A 16,313-nucleotide genomic window follows, 5' to 3' on the forward strand; every position below is an offset into this window, starting at 1 on the left:
TTTAGTTAATGAAACATACTGACCTCTTGCTGATCTGTCTCTGGGGCCAGGGAGGGAAGACGCCCCAGGCCCTGTGCGAGGGAACCAAGTCTGGCCCCTCTGCCCGCCCTGGGACCGCGCACCCTGGTCTTTGTGCAGGGGAAGAGAGCAGCGGGGCCGGGGTCACTGGTTACTGCTTTATTGCATTTGGTTCGAGTATAGAAAATGGAAGCGGCTCTGAAAGAGCCTGTGTACAAGGTAGGAAATATACAAATGAGTAGGGAGCTAAAGAGACCAGATCCAGCCCAGCTCAGCCTGGGCTCAGGATGGGGGGCCCCGGGGGCGCATGCAATAAATATGGTCCGGGACCCCAGGGAAATGGGGACACCACAAGAGTGAGAGACCAAGAAGGCCACGGCTGTCTCCTCCTCTAAGAGGAGGGAAGGGTTGGCCCTGGGGCTAGTGCCACTTGTGCAAAATGAGGAACTTCACATTATCAGTCCCGGGGTGTGCGGGAGCGGAGGTGGGGGGCCCCCTCCAGCCGGCTCAGTCCCCTCCCCACTCCCCAACTCTGCCCCAACGCTCCGACCCCCGCGGGGAGATTCACAGTGAGAATGGGTGTGGTCCCAAGGGCCGGAGGTAGGGCTGGGAGCGCCCCAACAGTGACACCCTGCCCCGAAAGCAGCACAGAGCCCGGGGAAGGGGCCAACGAACCACAGGAAGAGGCGGAGTGGGGCTGGGGGTCTCCTTTGGTCAAAGCTGATATCAAAAATATAAATCTCCCTTCCCCCATCCCACCCCCGACCCGAGGTTTCCCCCCAACCCCGGGCTAAGGCACAAAGCAGTGAGGCCAGGTGGGGCGGCGACGCTGCCCGCAGTCGCTACTACAGTTGTCCGGACGGACGCAGAGTGCCAGCTCGCTGCCGCCGCTGCTCCCCGGAGGCGCAGGCGCGGGCCCAGGCCACGCCGCGGCAAGGAGGCGGGCCAGCGAGGGATGCTCTAGGTGGGGGAGAAACGGTCGATGGTTCGGCCGTCGGGTCCAGCGGCCAGGTGCGCGCCCTGGCTCAGCACCTCGGCGGCCTTGTCCGGGCTGAGGCCCAACTCTGCGGTGAACTTTGCCAGCGGGTAGAGGCTCTCGAGCGCCACCTTGGGGTCGTGCAGGAAGTGCGTGGTCTGCGCCAGCAGCTCGGCTGCTGCCGCCTTGTCCTGCTGCTTCAGGCTCAGCTGTTCAGCCGTGAGTCGGGCCACAGCAAAGACGCCCTCGGGGAAGTCGAGTTTGCCCTTGCCGTCGGGGCCAGGGACGCCAGGAAGGCCCCCCAGGCCCGCCAGCGCGCCGGCCGCGCCGGCCGCGCCACCCACGGCGTGCATCTTCATGTGGCTGATGAGGTTGCGTTGCTGTGCGAACTTGCCGCCGCACACCTGGCACTCGTAGGGCTTCTCGCCCGAGTGGATGCGCATGTGCTCGGTGAGGCGATACTGACGCGTGAAGCGCATGCCGCAGGCGTCACAAGCAAAGGGCTTGAGGCCCAGGTGGCTGCGCATGTGGCGCGTCATGGTCCCGCGCTGCGTGAACTTTTTCCCGCAGATGGTACACGGATAGGGCCGGGTCAGCCAGTGCGTCTTCTCGTGCTGCCGCAGCGTGGCCGGGTCCTTGTAGCTCTTGTCGCACGACGCGCAGCGATAGGGCCGCAGCAGCTCACCCAGGCCGCCAGGAGCCCCAGGGACTTTGTCCCCGCTGCTTCCAAAAGGGGGCCCTAGGCCGGCGGCCCCCGCGGCGACCTCAGCCGCCTCGGCTCGGCCATACAGCGCCTCCTCTTCCTCCACGTGAGCTTCCACGTGTGCATTCAGCTGCTCGGAGCTGGGGAAGCCCTTGCCGCACGGGATGCACACGTACAGGTTGTCGCCGAAGCTCTCAGGTTCCCCGTAAGCCAGGTGCGGGCACGGGTAGCCTTCGAGGTGGCCGCCGGGCGGGCTGGGGTCCTCGCTGCTGCCCGTCTCCTCGCTGCTGCTCTTGTAGTCGTCGCCGTCGGCGCCCGGCCCAGGCCCGTCCAGGCTGCCCGAGTAGCGTGGCGGCGGCGCCAGGCCGAGCGGAGGACCCCCGGGCGAGGAGGCCGGGTCCCCGCCGCGCTCGTCGCAGCGCTCGCCGGGAGACCCGCGCTCCCGGACCAGCTCCTCGCCGTAGCCGCCCAGGCCGGGCTCGTGCTTCATCCAGCGGTACAGGAGGCTGGGCCCGTCGGGGCGGCCGTGGGGCTCGGGTCCCGGGCTGCCGCCGCCGCCACGAAACGGATCCGGGGGCGGGACGGCCTCCTCCAGCTTCTGGAAGGGCAGCGGCGGCAGCGGCGGCAGGGCGAGCGGCGGTTCCTTGTAGCCGACGGGGCCGACGCTGGGAGGGCTGTCCGGGCGCGGGGGCAGTTCGCGGTCTCCCGGCGGCCGCTCGGGAGGCGCAGAGCCGGGCGGGCTTTTCTTGGACAGGTCCAGGCCACAGAGAGGGGAGCAGCGGCGCTCCGGGGCGCAGAGGGCGGAGGCCGGCCCCGGGCCGGAGGCGTAGAGCTCGGCGCAGTGCGTGTTCACCGCGGCTTCGGGACCCGACGGCGGCTCGGCGGCGGCGGCCGGCGGAGGCCCGGCCGGGGACGAGTAGCAGGTCTGGATGACGGGCGTGGCGGCGCGCAGTCCCCGGCCCGGCCGGCCGTAGGGCGCGTAGCCGCCGCCGCCGCCGCCGCCGCCCCGCAGGTGGCAGTACTTGCCGTGGCGCTTGAGGCGCTTCTTGCACAGCGCCACGAGGTCGGGAATCTGCAGGTAGCTGGCGGCGGCCAGGACAGCTCCCAGGCTCGGCTCGGCCCCGGGGGCCACGGCCGCGGCCGCCGCGGCCTCGGCGCCATCCGCCAGGCGGCCGGTGTAGATGAAGTCCAGCACCAGGCGGAACACTGCCGGGCTCACCATGTCATGGTCCAGATTGAGCAGGTTGTCGTGCACCACCAGGGACTTGAGGTAGGCGCTGCTGGCCGCCAGCACGTTCTTGTGAGCGCGGAAGAGGGCGTTCTGCACCACGATGATCACGTCGCACAAGAAGCCCTTGGTGCGCTGGTTGTTGAGCTGCAGCAGCAGCTGCCTCGAGTGGCCAGGCGCCTCCATCGTGTCCAGCATCGTCTGCCCAGCACGCTCTCCTGCAGGGACAACAGCAGCCGGGTCAGAGGCGCGCCGAGCCCTCGCTGCCCGCGCCTGAGCCCGCGCGTCTCCCCTCCACTTCCCCTTCCCCGCCGCCAAGCCGGGGCATCGGGGCCCGCGGCCTGGGCGGCCTCCGGGAGCGGGAGTCCGGCCCGGCCGACCCAGGCCAGGAGCGGCCGCAGGAGCCGGGCCGGCAGGTCAGGCGGGACTGCTCCGCGTCGCCAGGCCCCCGTGCTGCCAGGCGCGCAGGCTGGGTTCTGGGGGCTCCCGGGCAGAAAACTTCCTTCGGGCAAAGTGACCCTTGCGGAGACGGTTACCCGATTTGAGGAAAATGTCCGCTTCAGGAAAAGTCACTCTGGGCGGAGGCGTTTGCCCAAGTTGGGACTGAGGGAGCCGGTCAGAAACGCCTCCCGCCTCGGGAGAAGTCACCCAGTTGCGGGGAAGGGATCCGCAGGAGGGGAGCGCGGCGCCGCCCGGCCGGGGGCTGTCAGGCCCTCAGCTGGGGGCCCAGGCGGCGGCGGCCGCGGGGAGGAGGCAGCGGCTGCCGTGGCGGGCAGAGCGCGAAGGCCGGCCCCGGCGCGGGGAGGGCGTTATATCGGGGCAGGAGGCTGAGGCAGGAAGCAGGTGGGGGGGAGGGGGGAGCCACGCAGCTCCCAGGGGAGGGAGGGGGCAGCGCCCCGGGCGGGCACGGCGCGCAGCCGGCAGCGGCCCTGACCCCGGCCTGCGCCCCACCCGCGGCCCGGCCCGGCCTCCCCGGCCCCAGCCCCGCATCCGCGGGCCGGCGCCTCCCTCCCCAGCTCCCCTTGGCCCCTGCTGCGCGGGAACTTCGCCGCCCAAACTTGGGGGAAAGTTTCCCAACTTCAGAGCGGCCCGGAGGCGCGCGCCGGCCCCATCCCTCGGTTCCCAGCCTTCGCTCTCGGCCCCATTCGGGCGGACGGGCGGCCAAGGAGCCGCGTCCAGCCCTGAGCTCCCCCGACCGCGCTCTCACCCTCCCGACCCCGACCCCCGCCTGGTCCGCAGGGCCTCGAGGCCCGTTACCTGCGGCCGCCGCAGCCCAGCGGGGCTTCCCTCCCCGCGGCGGTGGCAGCTCCTAGCCGGCGCCCCACCCGCCCCGCTGCCAGGCGCCGAGCTGTGCCAGGGCAGCGCCCCTGCCAGCCCCGCCCGCCAGCTCCCCTTCTCTTCCCCTCGTCTCTCCAGCCCATGTGCGGGCAGAGCCGCCCCGACCGCTGACCCCGCCGTGAACCCGGCGCAGACCCGCGGCCTGGACGTCCTGGGCGTTCGAGGGGCGACACGCCCCGATCCCTGAACGCCGGTCGTGTCGGGGCGCCCGCGCCTGAGGATGCGCCCGCGGCGGCCAGCGCGCACGGACCGTCTGTCCGAGTGCACTGCCCTCCCCGTCTCCAGCCTGCGGACCCACCTGGGGGGCATGTCGGAAGCCCCGGGCCCGGCTGCCGGTGGATCCAGGGGGGGACGTGGCTGCGCTGCGCTGCCCTCCGCCCGCCGGGCCCCCGGTCGGTCTGTCCTGCTGCTCCGTCCTCCCCGCGTCCTGGTCGCGTCTCAGCTCCGCCGCGCTTTCCGCACACTCTTATCTGGAGCGGCCGGGGCCGGCGGGCGCTGCTGCAGCTGTAGCGCCACCTCGCGGCTGCGCGGAACTTTAGCGGTACAGAGGCGACGTCCCAGAGGCGCACCTGGGGTGCCAGCTGGACCGCAGACCGAGGGTCTGTACACAGGTCTGCCCTCCCAGACGTGTTCATCAAAACCTGAACGTTCCCCTGTACCTATTTCTAGATTTTCACATTGCCCCAGTTTGGAGACGCCCTGCCCGTAAGGAAGGGAACTTGGGTGTGGGGCGGGGGGCGGGGAGAGCAGTAGATGGTGTGATGGAGATTACGGAAAGCGAAAGCCTGCGGGAGAAGCAGGGAAACAAGATCCGGGAGACTCTCCTCAGACATTCCTGGATGGGGCTGTCACTTGCACCCGCCCCCCTATACGTTCACTCACTCAGCCACATGGGTAGGTGTGCACCGTTTGCTCCCACACCCTCTCCAGGCACCGACGCCGAGGGGCGCTGCTGACATTTGCATTAAATACACCCAAGACCCGCCTCTGCTGGGGTTCTCCAAGGGGAACCAAGGGGTTCCACGCAGGAATCTCCGTGAACCTGGGCAGAGACGTTACCGCTGACTTTGAGGTATCGAAAGAAACCCCTGGACAGCCTGCCGGAATTATCTTGGCTGAAGCGAACCCACCATTCAGATAACCTGTCACTCGTTTGTTCGGAGGGGCTGCTTGTACCTCTATGTACGTCTCTAATCCACCGCCTCGCGATTAAGATGATAAGAGGGCCCACACCCAGGCATCCCCCAAAACCCTGAACCCCACGTGAATGTCCGGTTCGTGCAAATGACGCCCATTCTGGGGAGGAAGCGAGGGAGGAGGGAGGGAGCACTGGAGCGCGGGCGCTCTCCTGGCAATTCCGGAAGTGGCCCCGAGTGGCCCCGCGGCTGCTTGAGGCCTGTGAGCTCTTCGCGACCCACGCTCCGCCTCCTCCCCGCATCTCCTGACCCCCACCCACACGTGGGGGTGGGAGTGGGTCCCCGAGAACGCCTGCGGCTTCTGATTGGCTGCGCCTCCCCCAGCGCCCCGCGCCAGAGTCTGGGGCGCAGAGTTACCATAGTAACCGATGAGGTTCGCCCCGATCGCGTCTCTCCGAGGCCTTGGAGAGCTTAGCAACCACGCAGAGCCACTGGGCGAGTGGGGGCAGCGCCCACCGCCCGGCACCGGCTCCTACGGCCGCACGCCCCCGCAGGAGCCAGAGTGAGTCACTCGGCTCCAGCGCTGCTGGTGAGGACACGCGCGGTTCCGACGAGACACCAAGGTCTCGGGCGCCCCCGCGAGGCTCCCTTTCCTCCGCAGACGACTTCAGGACCGCCAAGATATGGCTCGGAGAGCAGCCGGGCCCTTCTCATGATCACAGCCTGGAGCCTTATCCCTTTTCCCCTTTTCCGTCTTATCGTCTCCTCCTCCTCCTCCCCATCGTGTCCTCATAAGGGGAGCAGGTTCCAGGAATAATAATGGGGGCTCCGGAGCTGCGGGGTTCTAGGGGAGATTGCCCATGACGTGCTGTGGACTAAGCTCCCCCCACAAGGTGCTACTTGAGCTGGGCTTTGTGTGATGAATAGGAGTTCTCCACCGGGCCAGGAAGGCATTCCTGGAGAAAGAACCACAACAGAGCAACAAAAGCTTTAAAAAAAAAAAAAAAGTGGGTGGGGTGGGAGGGGATATGGCTCTAGGAGGCCAGATCCAAAGAGTCCTGGCCAGTTTCTACTGTAGTTCTCTCTCCTCTTCACTCCTTTCCTCTCTTTTCTTTCTCTTTTCTACTCTCCTCTCTCTTCTCTCATCTTTCTTCTCTCCTCTCCTCTTCTCTCTCCTCTCTCCTCCCCTCTCTCCTCTCCTCTCCTCTCCTCTCTCCTCCTCTCCTCTCCTCTCCTCTCCTCTCTTCTCCGCTCCTCTCCTCCTCTCCTCTCTCCTCTCCTCTCTTCTCTGCTCCTCTCCTCTCCTCTCTCTTCTCCCCTCTCTTCTCTCTCCTCTCCTCTCTCTTCTCTCCTCTCTTCTCTCCTCTCTCTTCTCCCCTCTCTTCTCTTCTCTCTCCTCCCCTCTCTTCTCTCCTCTCCTCTCTCCTCCTCTCCTCTCCTCTCCTCTCCTCTCCTCTTCTCTCCTCTCTTCTCGCTCCTCTCTCTTCTCTCTCTGTTTTTGGTACACACCAGGCTCCGCTCAGAGTTTACTCCTGGATCTGCGCTCAGGGGTCACTCCTGATGGAGCTTGGGGCTGAACCCAGGCTGGCCACATGCAAGGCAAGCATCCTAAGTGTTGTACTATCTCCCCAGCTCCTCTTTTCTCCTCTTCAGATGTCCAGTCCACTTTTCAATATGGAAGCCAATCACTCCAGAGTCAGTCGTGCCCACATTTACGTTTAGTACTAAGGTTTCTTGCTCCTCACTTGAGTGCACTGCCCTTTGCTCCTACCCTCAAGTGTTTTTTGTTTGTTTGGGGGCCACACCTGTGGGGCAGTGCTTAGGGCTGAGGCATGGTTCTTCACTCAGGGATCACTCCTGGCAGGCTCAGGGGACCTTATGGGGTGCCAGAGATCAAACCAGGCCGGCTGCGTGCAAGGCAAGTGCCCCACCCACTATTATCCACTCTGCCGCCCAGCTCCCAAGTAGTATGGGAGCATCCCACAAACCTGCCTCCAGCCCCCTGCCCTCCTGTGTACTCCCCTCCTCTCTATCCAACTCCCTTCCGAGTTGCACCTGCCCTGCCTGGCACAGTCCCTCTCCAGCCCAGTTCAGCTTTTCTCTCTGAACATGCCCTTCCCCACTTCACTGATGGAGCTGCGCTGGGCCAGCATCTCGTTTCTCTGCTTCTGTTCAGCAGCTCTGGTCCACTCCAGTATAGGTCCTTCCTGCCAGTTCTGACCTACAGGAATTTGAACTCCTCCAGGAAGTGGTTTCTGCCAGATATAGGTTAGAGCCCCCGCTTGGCCACGTTCTTGTTCTTATTCCTCGAGCACCTGCATATGAGCCCCTCTTGCCTTCTGTAATGACCATCATTCCACCAAAGGATCTAACTGGTATTCATAGGGTGCCAGCCTGCGCGGAAAACTGGCGTCATACTCCTTCCCCGACTCCTCATAGAAGACCCCTATTCTCATTTCCGGGGACTCCAAGCCACCCTCTTCTACTATTCTATCTTCTCTAGGGTGTCCAGCTCTCACTGGTACGGTTGGATTCTCACTGGGCCTTCCCTCCCCTGTCCAGCCTTCTACAAACCCGGGGCTTGACTTAGACCCCCGATTCCTCTTCCTCCATTCCCGGGATACCACCGCTCTCCAGAGCGTGGAGACCCCGTTAGTCGGCCCAGGTCCCTTTCCTGCCCCCAGACGGACGGTGATGACACGAATATGACCACGGGTATAAGTCCGCCCGGGGGGCATCCTGTGACGTCACGGAGTCTTCGGGTACAGGAACTGAGGAATGGGAGCGGGGGCGGGGGTGCACCGGCAAGGTGGAGGCGCCCATTGCACACCCCTAGGTGTCCCGGGGTGAAGAATAGTGAAACACACAGCGCGCCTCCGGGCGCACCATCCTCTCCACCTAGCCCGCGGTTCCGGAAGCTTAACCCCTTGAGGGCCGCTAAAGGGGGCGCGGGCACCCCCTCCCCACCTCTGCTTCCGTGCGGCGTCCTCTCTCCGCTCCCCGGCGCCTCCGTCCCCATCCCATCAGCCCCCCCTCCCCGCCCCGCGCTATAAATAGCCGCTTTTCCCGTTTCCTAAATTCCCTGCTGACGTCGGCAGCGCGTCAGTGTGTAGGAGCTGCGGCCGCATGAATGAGCCGCCGCACGAGTACTACGCGCGCCTATAAAAGCCGCCGCGCCAGCCGGACTGCGGGAGGCGAGCGGGCGCGGGCGCGACGCGGCCGGCAGGTAAGCGGGACTGGCCGGCAGACGGGCGCCGGAGGGACGAGACCACGCTCGGGCGGGCGAGAGGAAGGAGGCCGGCAGGAGACAGGTTGGCGGGTCCTCCGGGGTGGGGGTGGGGACTGTGGGGGCTGAGGCTTCCCTCGCGGCGCGGGGACCCGGCGCCGGAGGCGTCCACCGCACCCCGTGCAGCACCTGCCCGCGCCGGGCAGCCACGCAGCCACTTCGGACGAGCTCCGGACCGAGGACGGAGCCCAGAGTTCCCGCGGCTCTTCCTGGGGGGCTCCTGCGCCATCCTCCCAAGAAAGTGGGGCGAAGGTGCGGGTGCCCCAGAAGACGCGCCCCCCCCTCTCCCGCATAGCGGTGACTCAGCCTCGCTGCCCCCGGCAGGCTGGGCAGCGGCGCCCACCTGCCCGCCGCCCGGACACGGCTCTCTCGGGACCCCCCCGCTCCCCCGCCCGCGGCTGGGCCGCCCCCTCCCTGTCTGGCCCCGTCTGGCCGTCCCGGGGCGCCCCCGGTTCGCAGCGTCTGCGCGAGGAGCTGTTCCCTCAGGACCAGGCGGAGGCGGGGCGCGCACCGCCCCCCCGCCCCGCCCCCGCCCCCGGAAGTGCCTCTCCACCGGGGCGTCTTTGACGTCACAGGGTCCTGACGTCAAGGGCCGCGTGCCTGCCCAAGAGCCCCGGGGTCGAGGAGGGCGGGAGGCGCGGGGGAGGAAGAGCTGCGAGCTGCGGGCGACCGGGGCACCCGCCCGGGCAGCGCGCCGGCACCTTGGCTCTAGACTGCTTACTGCCGGGCCGCCCTCAGTAACAGTCTCCAGTCACGGCCACCGACGCCTGGCCCCGCCCCCGGACCGCGCCCCCGGCCGCCCGCCGCGCCCCCGGCCCGTCCGACCCGGGCCCCGCCCCCGCGGCCGCTGTCCGCGGTGCTGATCCCGCGCGGGCTCCGCCAGGGACGCCTCCGGTCCCGGAAAGCGGGGTGGGCGCCGGCCGGACACACGCCCCAGCGGCCCCCCGAGCAGCCAGCCCCGCGCCGCGCGCCCCCGCACGCCCCCGCACGCCCCCGCCCCCCATCCTGACGTCAGCCCGAGCCGAGCCGCCGCGGTGCCGTCAGCGGCGCGCGCCCCGCCCCCGCGTCTCCAGGGCAACCGTGGCTTTCGATTGTTACTGTGGGAACCGGAGGTAACAGTCTACAGCCATGGTCGCCCCGCAGCACGCCCACGCGCCGCGCCGCGCCGCGCCGCGCACTGCCCGCGCGGGATGGAGGAGACCCCGAGCGGAGGAAGCGGAGGCGGTGAGGTCGCATGGGAGGGGGCAGCGGCGGGGGGATGTGGGGTGGAGGGAGGGTGAGCTGCTCCCGGGTCTGTCGGCTGCGCATCCTCCGAGGAAGAGAAGGAAGCGCCTGTGCCGTGCGCTGGGGCTGGGCGTCCGCCTCAGGGACGGACGACCCTCATGAGGTATTGCATCCGGGGGTAGGGAGAGGAGAGGTGGTTCAGGGATTGGTCCTTTGAATCCTTTTGTTTTCCTTGCTGGGGCTGTGTGTGCGGGGTGGGGTGGGATGGGGTGGGGGGCTGGAACTTGAAGGGAAAGTTGGTTGCCTCCTGGGGACTGAAAAGGGAAAATTTTCCTAAGTAAACCACAACCTAAGTCCAGGAACCCGTATCGGTACTGGTACTGGCAGAGAAAAGTGTAACCTTTGAACCCTTTTCCTGTTGAGGTCACATTGCCCCTCCTTGGTTCCCACACCTGAGGCAAGTATGTTTGTACAGTTAACACCCTCCTCTAATGCTTCGCCTGACCATGCTAGTAGCCGCACCTCAATCTAGGTCTGGAGTCCAGCTTGAGAGCTGAGCAAATAAACCCTAATGAGCAGTGAGCTGAGAGGCAGAAGCCCTGTCCTGTTCGTGAAATGCAAACAACACCCTTTTTAGAAATAATTGTGTGTTCACCTCCCATCACACATTGCAGAGGTTGGACATTGGCTCTGGACTTCCTGGGGACAGTGTTCAGAAACGTTAATGCAACTCTGCCCATCTCACTTTTCTTTACTCCCCATGGCTCTTGTCTAAACTACTTATTGTTATTTGATTGCAGTGCCAGGGATCAACGCCGGAACTCATACACATAAGGCATGCACTCTAATACTGAGCTGCACCCCAGCTTCTAAAATACTTCTGGGGGGGACCCAAGACTTACAGTGGGTAAGGACGCTTGCCTTGTATGCAACAGACCCAGATTTGATCCCCAGTATCCAAGAATATCCCTAGTGCAGAGCCAGGAGTAAGTAACCCCTTAGCACAGCTAGATGTGGCCCCAAACACCAAACAAAACTAAGTAAAATTGTACTTTACTTTGGGTTGACACCCTACACTCAGGTCATGCAGTCTGCACTCCAGCCCTTTGAGGTATCTCCCTTGCCCTCTAAGCTGCTTCTAGACAAGTAACTGGTGATTTGACAGCTAGTTCAGTGCCCACATGCTGGCCCCTCGTACCCAAGAATTTTGAGGTCTTTGACTCTGGATTCTGAAGTCCAGTGGACATCTTCAGACTGATTGTAGTGTTGCCGGTAGGAAACTTCATTTCATAAATGGATTCGTTAAGGGATTGTGTTATTTTTAAAGTTTTCTGTAAAATGAGATAGTTTCTTTCATTTCTTTCATAGGCTTGGTAGGATCAAAAAGGATACTGTAAGTAAAAACCTTTCAAAACTGCAGAATGCTTTTCTTTTACAGTGACATGGATTGAACCCAGCGCCACACATTCCCAAGACACGCACTGTACTGCTTAGCTGCTTCCTCAGCTGCCATGCTATTTTGACCTTAAATATTCTATTAGACTACTCTCCATTTTGTGAGGGGGTGATGGCATTGGAAGGAGTCCCAAGCTTTGGGAACTTGGAATGAACAGGAGTGGTTGGCATATTGCTCTGAAATAAGTAACTGGGGCTGTTCTTTGTTAAGGGTCTCTCCTCCCAAGAGCTCTAGGAATCTAAGGTGGAGTAAGAGGTGGAAAAGGAAAATAGAAACAACATTTTCAAAATATTGAAAGGAGATCGAGTCTTCTGCAGTTTGAACCCAGAAGTTGATGGAGGTGGAGGAGTGGGCAGAGAACCAACTGTCCAGTAATGAGTTTCTTAGAACTATTTAGTGCATCTCACCCCAAGCTACTTTATGGATTAGGTGGGTAAAGCCTAGACAGGATGAAAGGAACAAAAGTGATGGCCTCTCTGTTCATCATCTACCATGTTGCAAAGAAACTAACTGGTAACATGGAAGTTAATGGATCTGAACCCAACACTGGTAAGTTATTTAGCCTTTCTTCCTATTCCCTCACGTATTGTGTAAAATTATTGAGTTTCCTCTGGGCTGCAGAAATAGCTAACAGCCTTTGCATGCGGGAGGCTTGGGTTCAAGTCCCAAGTATTACTATGGCCCCCCGAGCAATGCCAGGATCAATTCCCAAACACTGAACAAGGAGTAGCTCCTGAGCATCACCTGGTTTGGGTGCCTCCCCCATAAATAAGGTGTTAAAAGCTCCTTAAGGTAGAGATTAAATTAGTCAGCCTTAAAGCTGGCATCATTAGCATCTAATAATGATATTCCTATTTTTACCCTTTAGTTTTATCAGGGCAAGGGAGATAGCTCAAGTAGTAGAGCACTTGCTTTGCATGTGGGAGGCCCCAAGTTCAATCCCTGGTTCCTCATGTCCCCTCCCTCTTACTTTCAGCACCATTGGCTGTGGCCTTGGTTTCTTATCTTTCATCCCACCCCTTACAGAACCACCAGGGCTGCACAGCTGGGCCAAGTTAAAGACCTCCGGGGATGACCCCTATTTTAGAAAGAAAGAAAGGGGCCAGAGTGATAGTGCAGCGCGTAGGGCATTTGCCTTGCATGCAGCCAACCCGGGTTCAATTCCTAGTATCCCATAGGGTCCCCTGAGCACCGCCAGGGGTGATTCCTGAGTGCAGAGCCAGGAGTAACCCCTGTGCATCTCCAGGTGAGACCCAAAAAGCAAAGCAGAACAAAAACCTCAAATTATTGCTCCCTCCCACAGTAGAATGTATGAAAAGACAAATTTACCAGAAACTTACTTTCTACTTGAATGCAGATGTTTTCAAATATTTGCATGCAAGTGATCAAGGACAACATGAAAATGGATTCCTAGGTCCCAGTAATCAGATGGGTCTGGAGTTGCCCCCAGGAACCTAGTCTTACCATGAATCCTGAGCTGTAAGTATTTCACTCTGGGAGAGTGAGAATTCCACTGTGTAAGTATTCCACTCTGGCTGGGAGCTAGGCATAACTCCCTATATTCTCCTCTTTTGCTTTTGCCCTGGCTGTGCTTGGATGACCTCGTGGCATCAGAAATTGTACCCAGGCCTCACACTTTATGTACCTTACCACTGAGCCATGTGCTCTGTGCCCCCTGCATTCTCTGTTGTGGCTGAGGGCTTGAGGGAAGCTACTTTATTTGCTGGAAGCCAGTGGAACAGGTTTCCTTCTAGCTTGAACATTTTATGATTCCCAGCGAATTCTCACCCCAAGTAGTACCTAGCACTGCTGTTCTGTCCTTTTCCTTCTGATTTTAAGCCTTGTGTTAAAAATCCATTCCCCAGGTCAGAGCAATAGTATGGCGGGGAAGGCGTTTGCCTTGTACACTGCTGACCCGAGTTCAATCCCCGGCATCCCATATGGTCCCCCAAGCACTACCAGGAGTAATTCCTGAGTGCAGAGCCAGGAGTAACCCCTGAGCATCACTAGATGTAATCCAAAAAGCAATAAATAAATCCATTCCCCAATATATAGCATTCCTTCTGTCTCAATTTTCACAGTAAGCAAAATAGCAGCAGCTGACGTACATATCATTCCCACCTCTTGGGACCTTACTAAGGGGGCAGGTGGCCTGTGAATGCCATGAGGCCGCATGAGCTTTGAAGAGCAGCAGCATCATGTCCCGTTTGAACTGTTTATGGTCACAGAAGTCAGAAATCCAGTAGAAAGAATCCAGACCATTTCAACATCTCCTCCTCTTGCTAAGGGAAGAACCCATTTAAAGCACCCACAAGAAGAGACAGACAGTAGCAAAGAATTCCTACTCCAGGGGCTGGAGCAATAGCACAGTAGGTAGGGCGTTTGCCTTGCACGTGGCCAACCCGGGTTCGATTCCCAGCATCCCATACGGTCCCCTGAGCACCGCCAGGCATAATTCCTGAGTGCAGAGCCAGGCAGGAGTAACCCCTGTGCATGGCCAGGTGTGACCCAAAAAGCCAAAAAAAAAAAAATTCCTACTCCATGCCCCACTTTCTGTACAAAGGTCCAAAACCCAGTCATGCCTGAGCGGGTAACTCCAGTTTTCTCTTGTCATTCATGGACCACTGTTATTCAGAGTGAAGTCAGAATTTCAGTTAATTTAGGTTTAATCAGTCTGTTTAAGAAGGGGGTGGGTCACAGGACTTAGGTTGTATCTCTAATCCTAATTCCTGCTCTATTATTAAATAGCGCATCCACACTTGAGAGCCAGATAGGGCCCCTTGCGATCTTCCAGAAAGAAAAGGGCTGGTCCTAATGTTCTGCACAGGTAGATCAGTGTGGGGACAGGCGGAAGAGAAGCGGCTAAATCAACAGTCTTCCAATAAAGCATTGTCTTAATTGTATTCTAGACCTTATCTATGATCTTTATAAAGCGGCATAGTCTCAGAAACTGTAAATGGGGTTATTTGGAAAATGGCTGCTTCTCTGCTTTTGGGGGCATCCAAGTGACCAAACACAACTCTCAGAGATCAAGATGAAAGAAGTAAAACTTTTTTTTTGGGGGGGGGGTCACACCCGGTGATGCACAGGGGTTACTCCTGGCTCTGCACTCAGGAATTACTCCTGGCGGTGCTCGGGACCATATGAATGCTGGGAATTGAACCAGGGTTGGCCACATGCAAGGCAAACGCCCTCCTGCTATCGCTCCAGTCCCAGAAGAAAAAATTTATTTCTAACGTGGCTTAGGCAGAACTTTGCAGGTGACCTCTTTCCAAAATGTCTGCTTTCTTCTAACAAAGAATTTCTGTAAATTTTCCCGAGAGCTTCCTTTCCTTTTTTTGGCCACAACTGGCAATGTTCAGGGATTACTCCTGGTGGTACTCAGGGAACCATATGGGATGCCAGGGATTGAACCCTGGTCAACAGCAGGCAAGGCATATGGCCTACCCATTGTGCTTTGCTATCCTGACCCTCCTTTCCTTCATTTAAGGACTTAAGCCCTCTAACAAACAGGTGTTCATATCTCTGTAGATGCATGGTCTCGCCTGGGGACCCGCCTAGACACTTCCATGCTTGATGCTGCCAGGAGGCTGTGTGCAGGGTCAGAACCTACACTTCTGGGGCAGGGAGGATGGCTTAAAGGGTTGGAGCACATGCAAAGAGCCATGGCACCAGAGCAGCACTACATCCGTGGTGGAGTACCTTGGGGGACCCCCCAAAAAGAAAAAAGAATCTTGACTTTTAAAAGAAATTTTCTGTTTGACAGGGAGGGAAAAAATCGTGCAAATTCAAATTAGTACTTTATTGTGTGGCAGTCACAGTGGGGCAAGCCCCTTGGTTTTCCCATGGTAATCTCTCATTCAGTGTCTGCTGGCCTTTTTTTAATCAGATGCCAAGGCCAAAATCTATTAAGACCATCTGTATCTTGGAATTAACGCGTCTCTTCATCGACGATGAGAAATACAGCAGTGGAAGTCTCAGTGCAGGGGGCAGGGCGCCTGCAGGGACTATAGAGGCTGCCCCAGGTCACGTGGCCACCCCCCAGGAACAAGGGACCTGAAAAAGCAGAGGCATTTACTTCTCTCACCCTGCAAACTGGTCCAAAAACTTGAGGTAGGCCTGCCGCTGGGGCGCAGCCGCTGGAATGAAATGGCCCCCGGCGTGGGTAAGGGTGACGGCCCCGGGGAATCGGCTAGCCAGCCGCATGCTCTCCTGCGCGGGGATGACTCGGTCCGTGTCCCCGAACACGTGGAGGGAAGGCAGGGCGACGGGCGCCTGCAGGACGGGCTCCTCCAAGTCCAGGCCTCGCGGGCAGAAGCCCGACACCAGGATCAGGAACCGCGGCGCGGGGAAGCGGGCGTCTCCCGCCTGGCCCAGGGCGCACACCAGGGCCGCGAGCGCGGCGCCCTGGCTGAAGCCGAGCAGCCCGTCGAACGGGCCGAGCCGCCGCAGCGCGCCGGCCACCGCGGCCAGCGCCGCGTCCAGCCCCCGGCACGCGGCCGGATCCTCCAGCGCCGCGAACTCGTCGGCGTCCGCCTCGGAGAACCACCAGCCTCGAGGCTGCTCCTCCGGCGGGCAGGGCTCTGTGGCGACACGGGGCGCGGGGTTAGGGGGCGCGGGTGGGCTGGAGGGAGCGGGGGGGGATCGGGGGGCGGGGGGTGACCGCGACCCGGCGGGCGACACACGCGGCCGTGCGTTTCCGGGCGGGGCTTCTCTCACCAGGGCCGGGCCCGGCCGCTTCCCGGACCGGGTGCGGGCCGCTGAGGCACACGAGCTCGGCGCGGCCCCGCAGCGCCTTCCGCAGCGCCCCCGTTTTCTCGCGGAAGCCCCGCTCGCTCTGCCGGAACCCCGCCAGACACAACACCCGCAGAGGCCGCGGCGCAGCCATCACGCCAGGCACGGGGCCGGGGCGCCGGAAGCGGCCCGTCCCCGAGCGGAAGTCGACGAC

At 61.2% G+C, this 16,313-nt stretch overlaps 2 protein-coding genes across 2 annotated transcripts; both read right to left on the bottom strand.

The window, feature by feature from the left end:
• Nucleotides 1–145: 145 nt before the first annotated feature.
• Nucleotides 146–4,709, bottom strand: HIC1 (HIC ZBTB transcriptional repressor 1). The gene is made up of 2 exons (XM_056127211.1): nucleotides 4,562–4,709; nucleotides 146–3,143 (listed from the first exon to the last, which is right to left on the bottom strand). Exon 2 carries the CDS (start codon nucleotides 3,121–3,123, stop codon nucleotides 979–981), a length of 2,145 nt encoding a protein of 714 aa, XP_055983186.1. The 5' UTR covers nucleotides 3,124–3,143; nucleotides 4,562–4,709; the 3' UTR covers nucleotides 146–978.
• Nucleotides 4,710–15,146: 10,437 nt separating this feature from the next.
• OVCA2 (OVCA2 serine hydrolase domain containing) lies at nucleotides 15,147–16,311 on the bottom strand. Its single transcript, XM_056127517.1, has 2 exons — nucleotides 16,085–16,311; nucleotides 15,147–15,948 (listed from the first exon to the last, which is right to left on the bottom strand). Exons 1-2 carry the CDS (start codon nucleotides 16,251–16,253, stop codon nucleotides 15,449–15,451), a joined length of 669 nt encoding a protein of 222 aa, XP_055983492.1. The 5' UTR covers nucleotides 16,254–16,311; the 3' UTR covers nucleotides 15,147–15,448.
• Between the last annotated feature and the right edge of the window lie 2 nt (nucleotides 16,312–16,313).

This window comes from Sorex fumeus, unplaced genomic scaffold (genome assembly GCF_029834395.1).
Source record: "Sorex fumeus unplaced genomic scaffold, SorFum_2.1 ptg000063l, whole genome shotgun sequence".
Lineage (NCBI taxonomy): Eukaryota > Metazoa > Chordata > Mammalia > Eulipotyphla > Soricidae > Sorex > Sorex fumeus.

What these genes read in the sequence shown, in the direction of transcription:
- HIC1 (XM_056127211.1), bottom strand. Translation starts at nt 3,123, where the DNA reads ATGCTGGACACGATGGAGGCGCCTGGCCACTCGAGGCAGCTGCTGCTG.
- OVCA2 (XM_056127517.1), bottom strand. Translation starts at nt 16,253, where the DNA reads ATGGCTGCGCCGCGGCCTCTGCGGGTGTTGTGTCTGGCGGGGTTCCGG. An exon ending in AGCGGCCGGGCCCGGCCCTG is followed by an intron (nt 15,949 to 16,084) that starts GTGAGAGAAGCC and finishes GTGTCGCCACAG; the next exon opens with AGCCCTGCCCGCCGGAGGAG.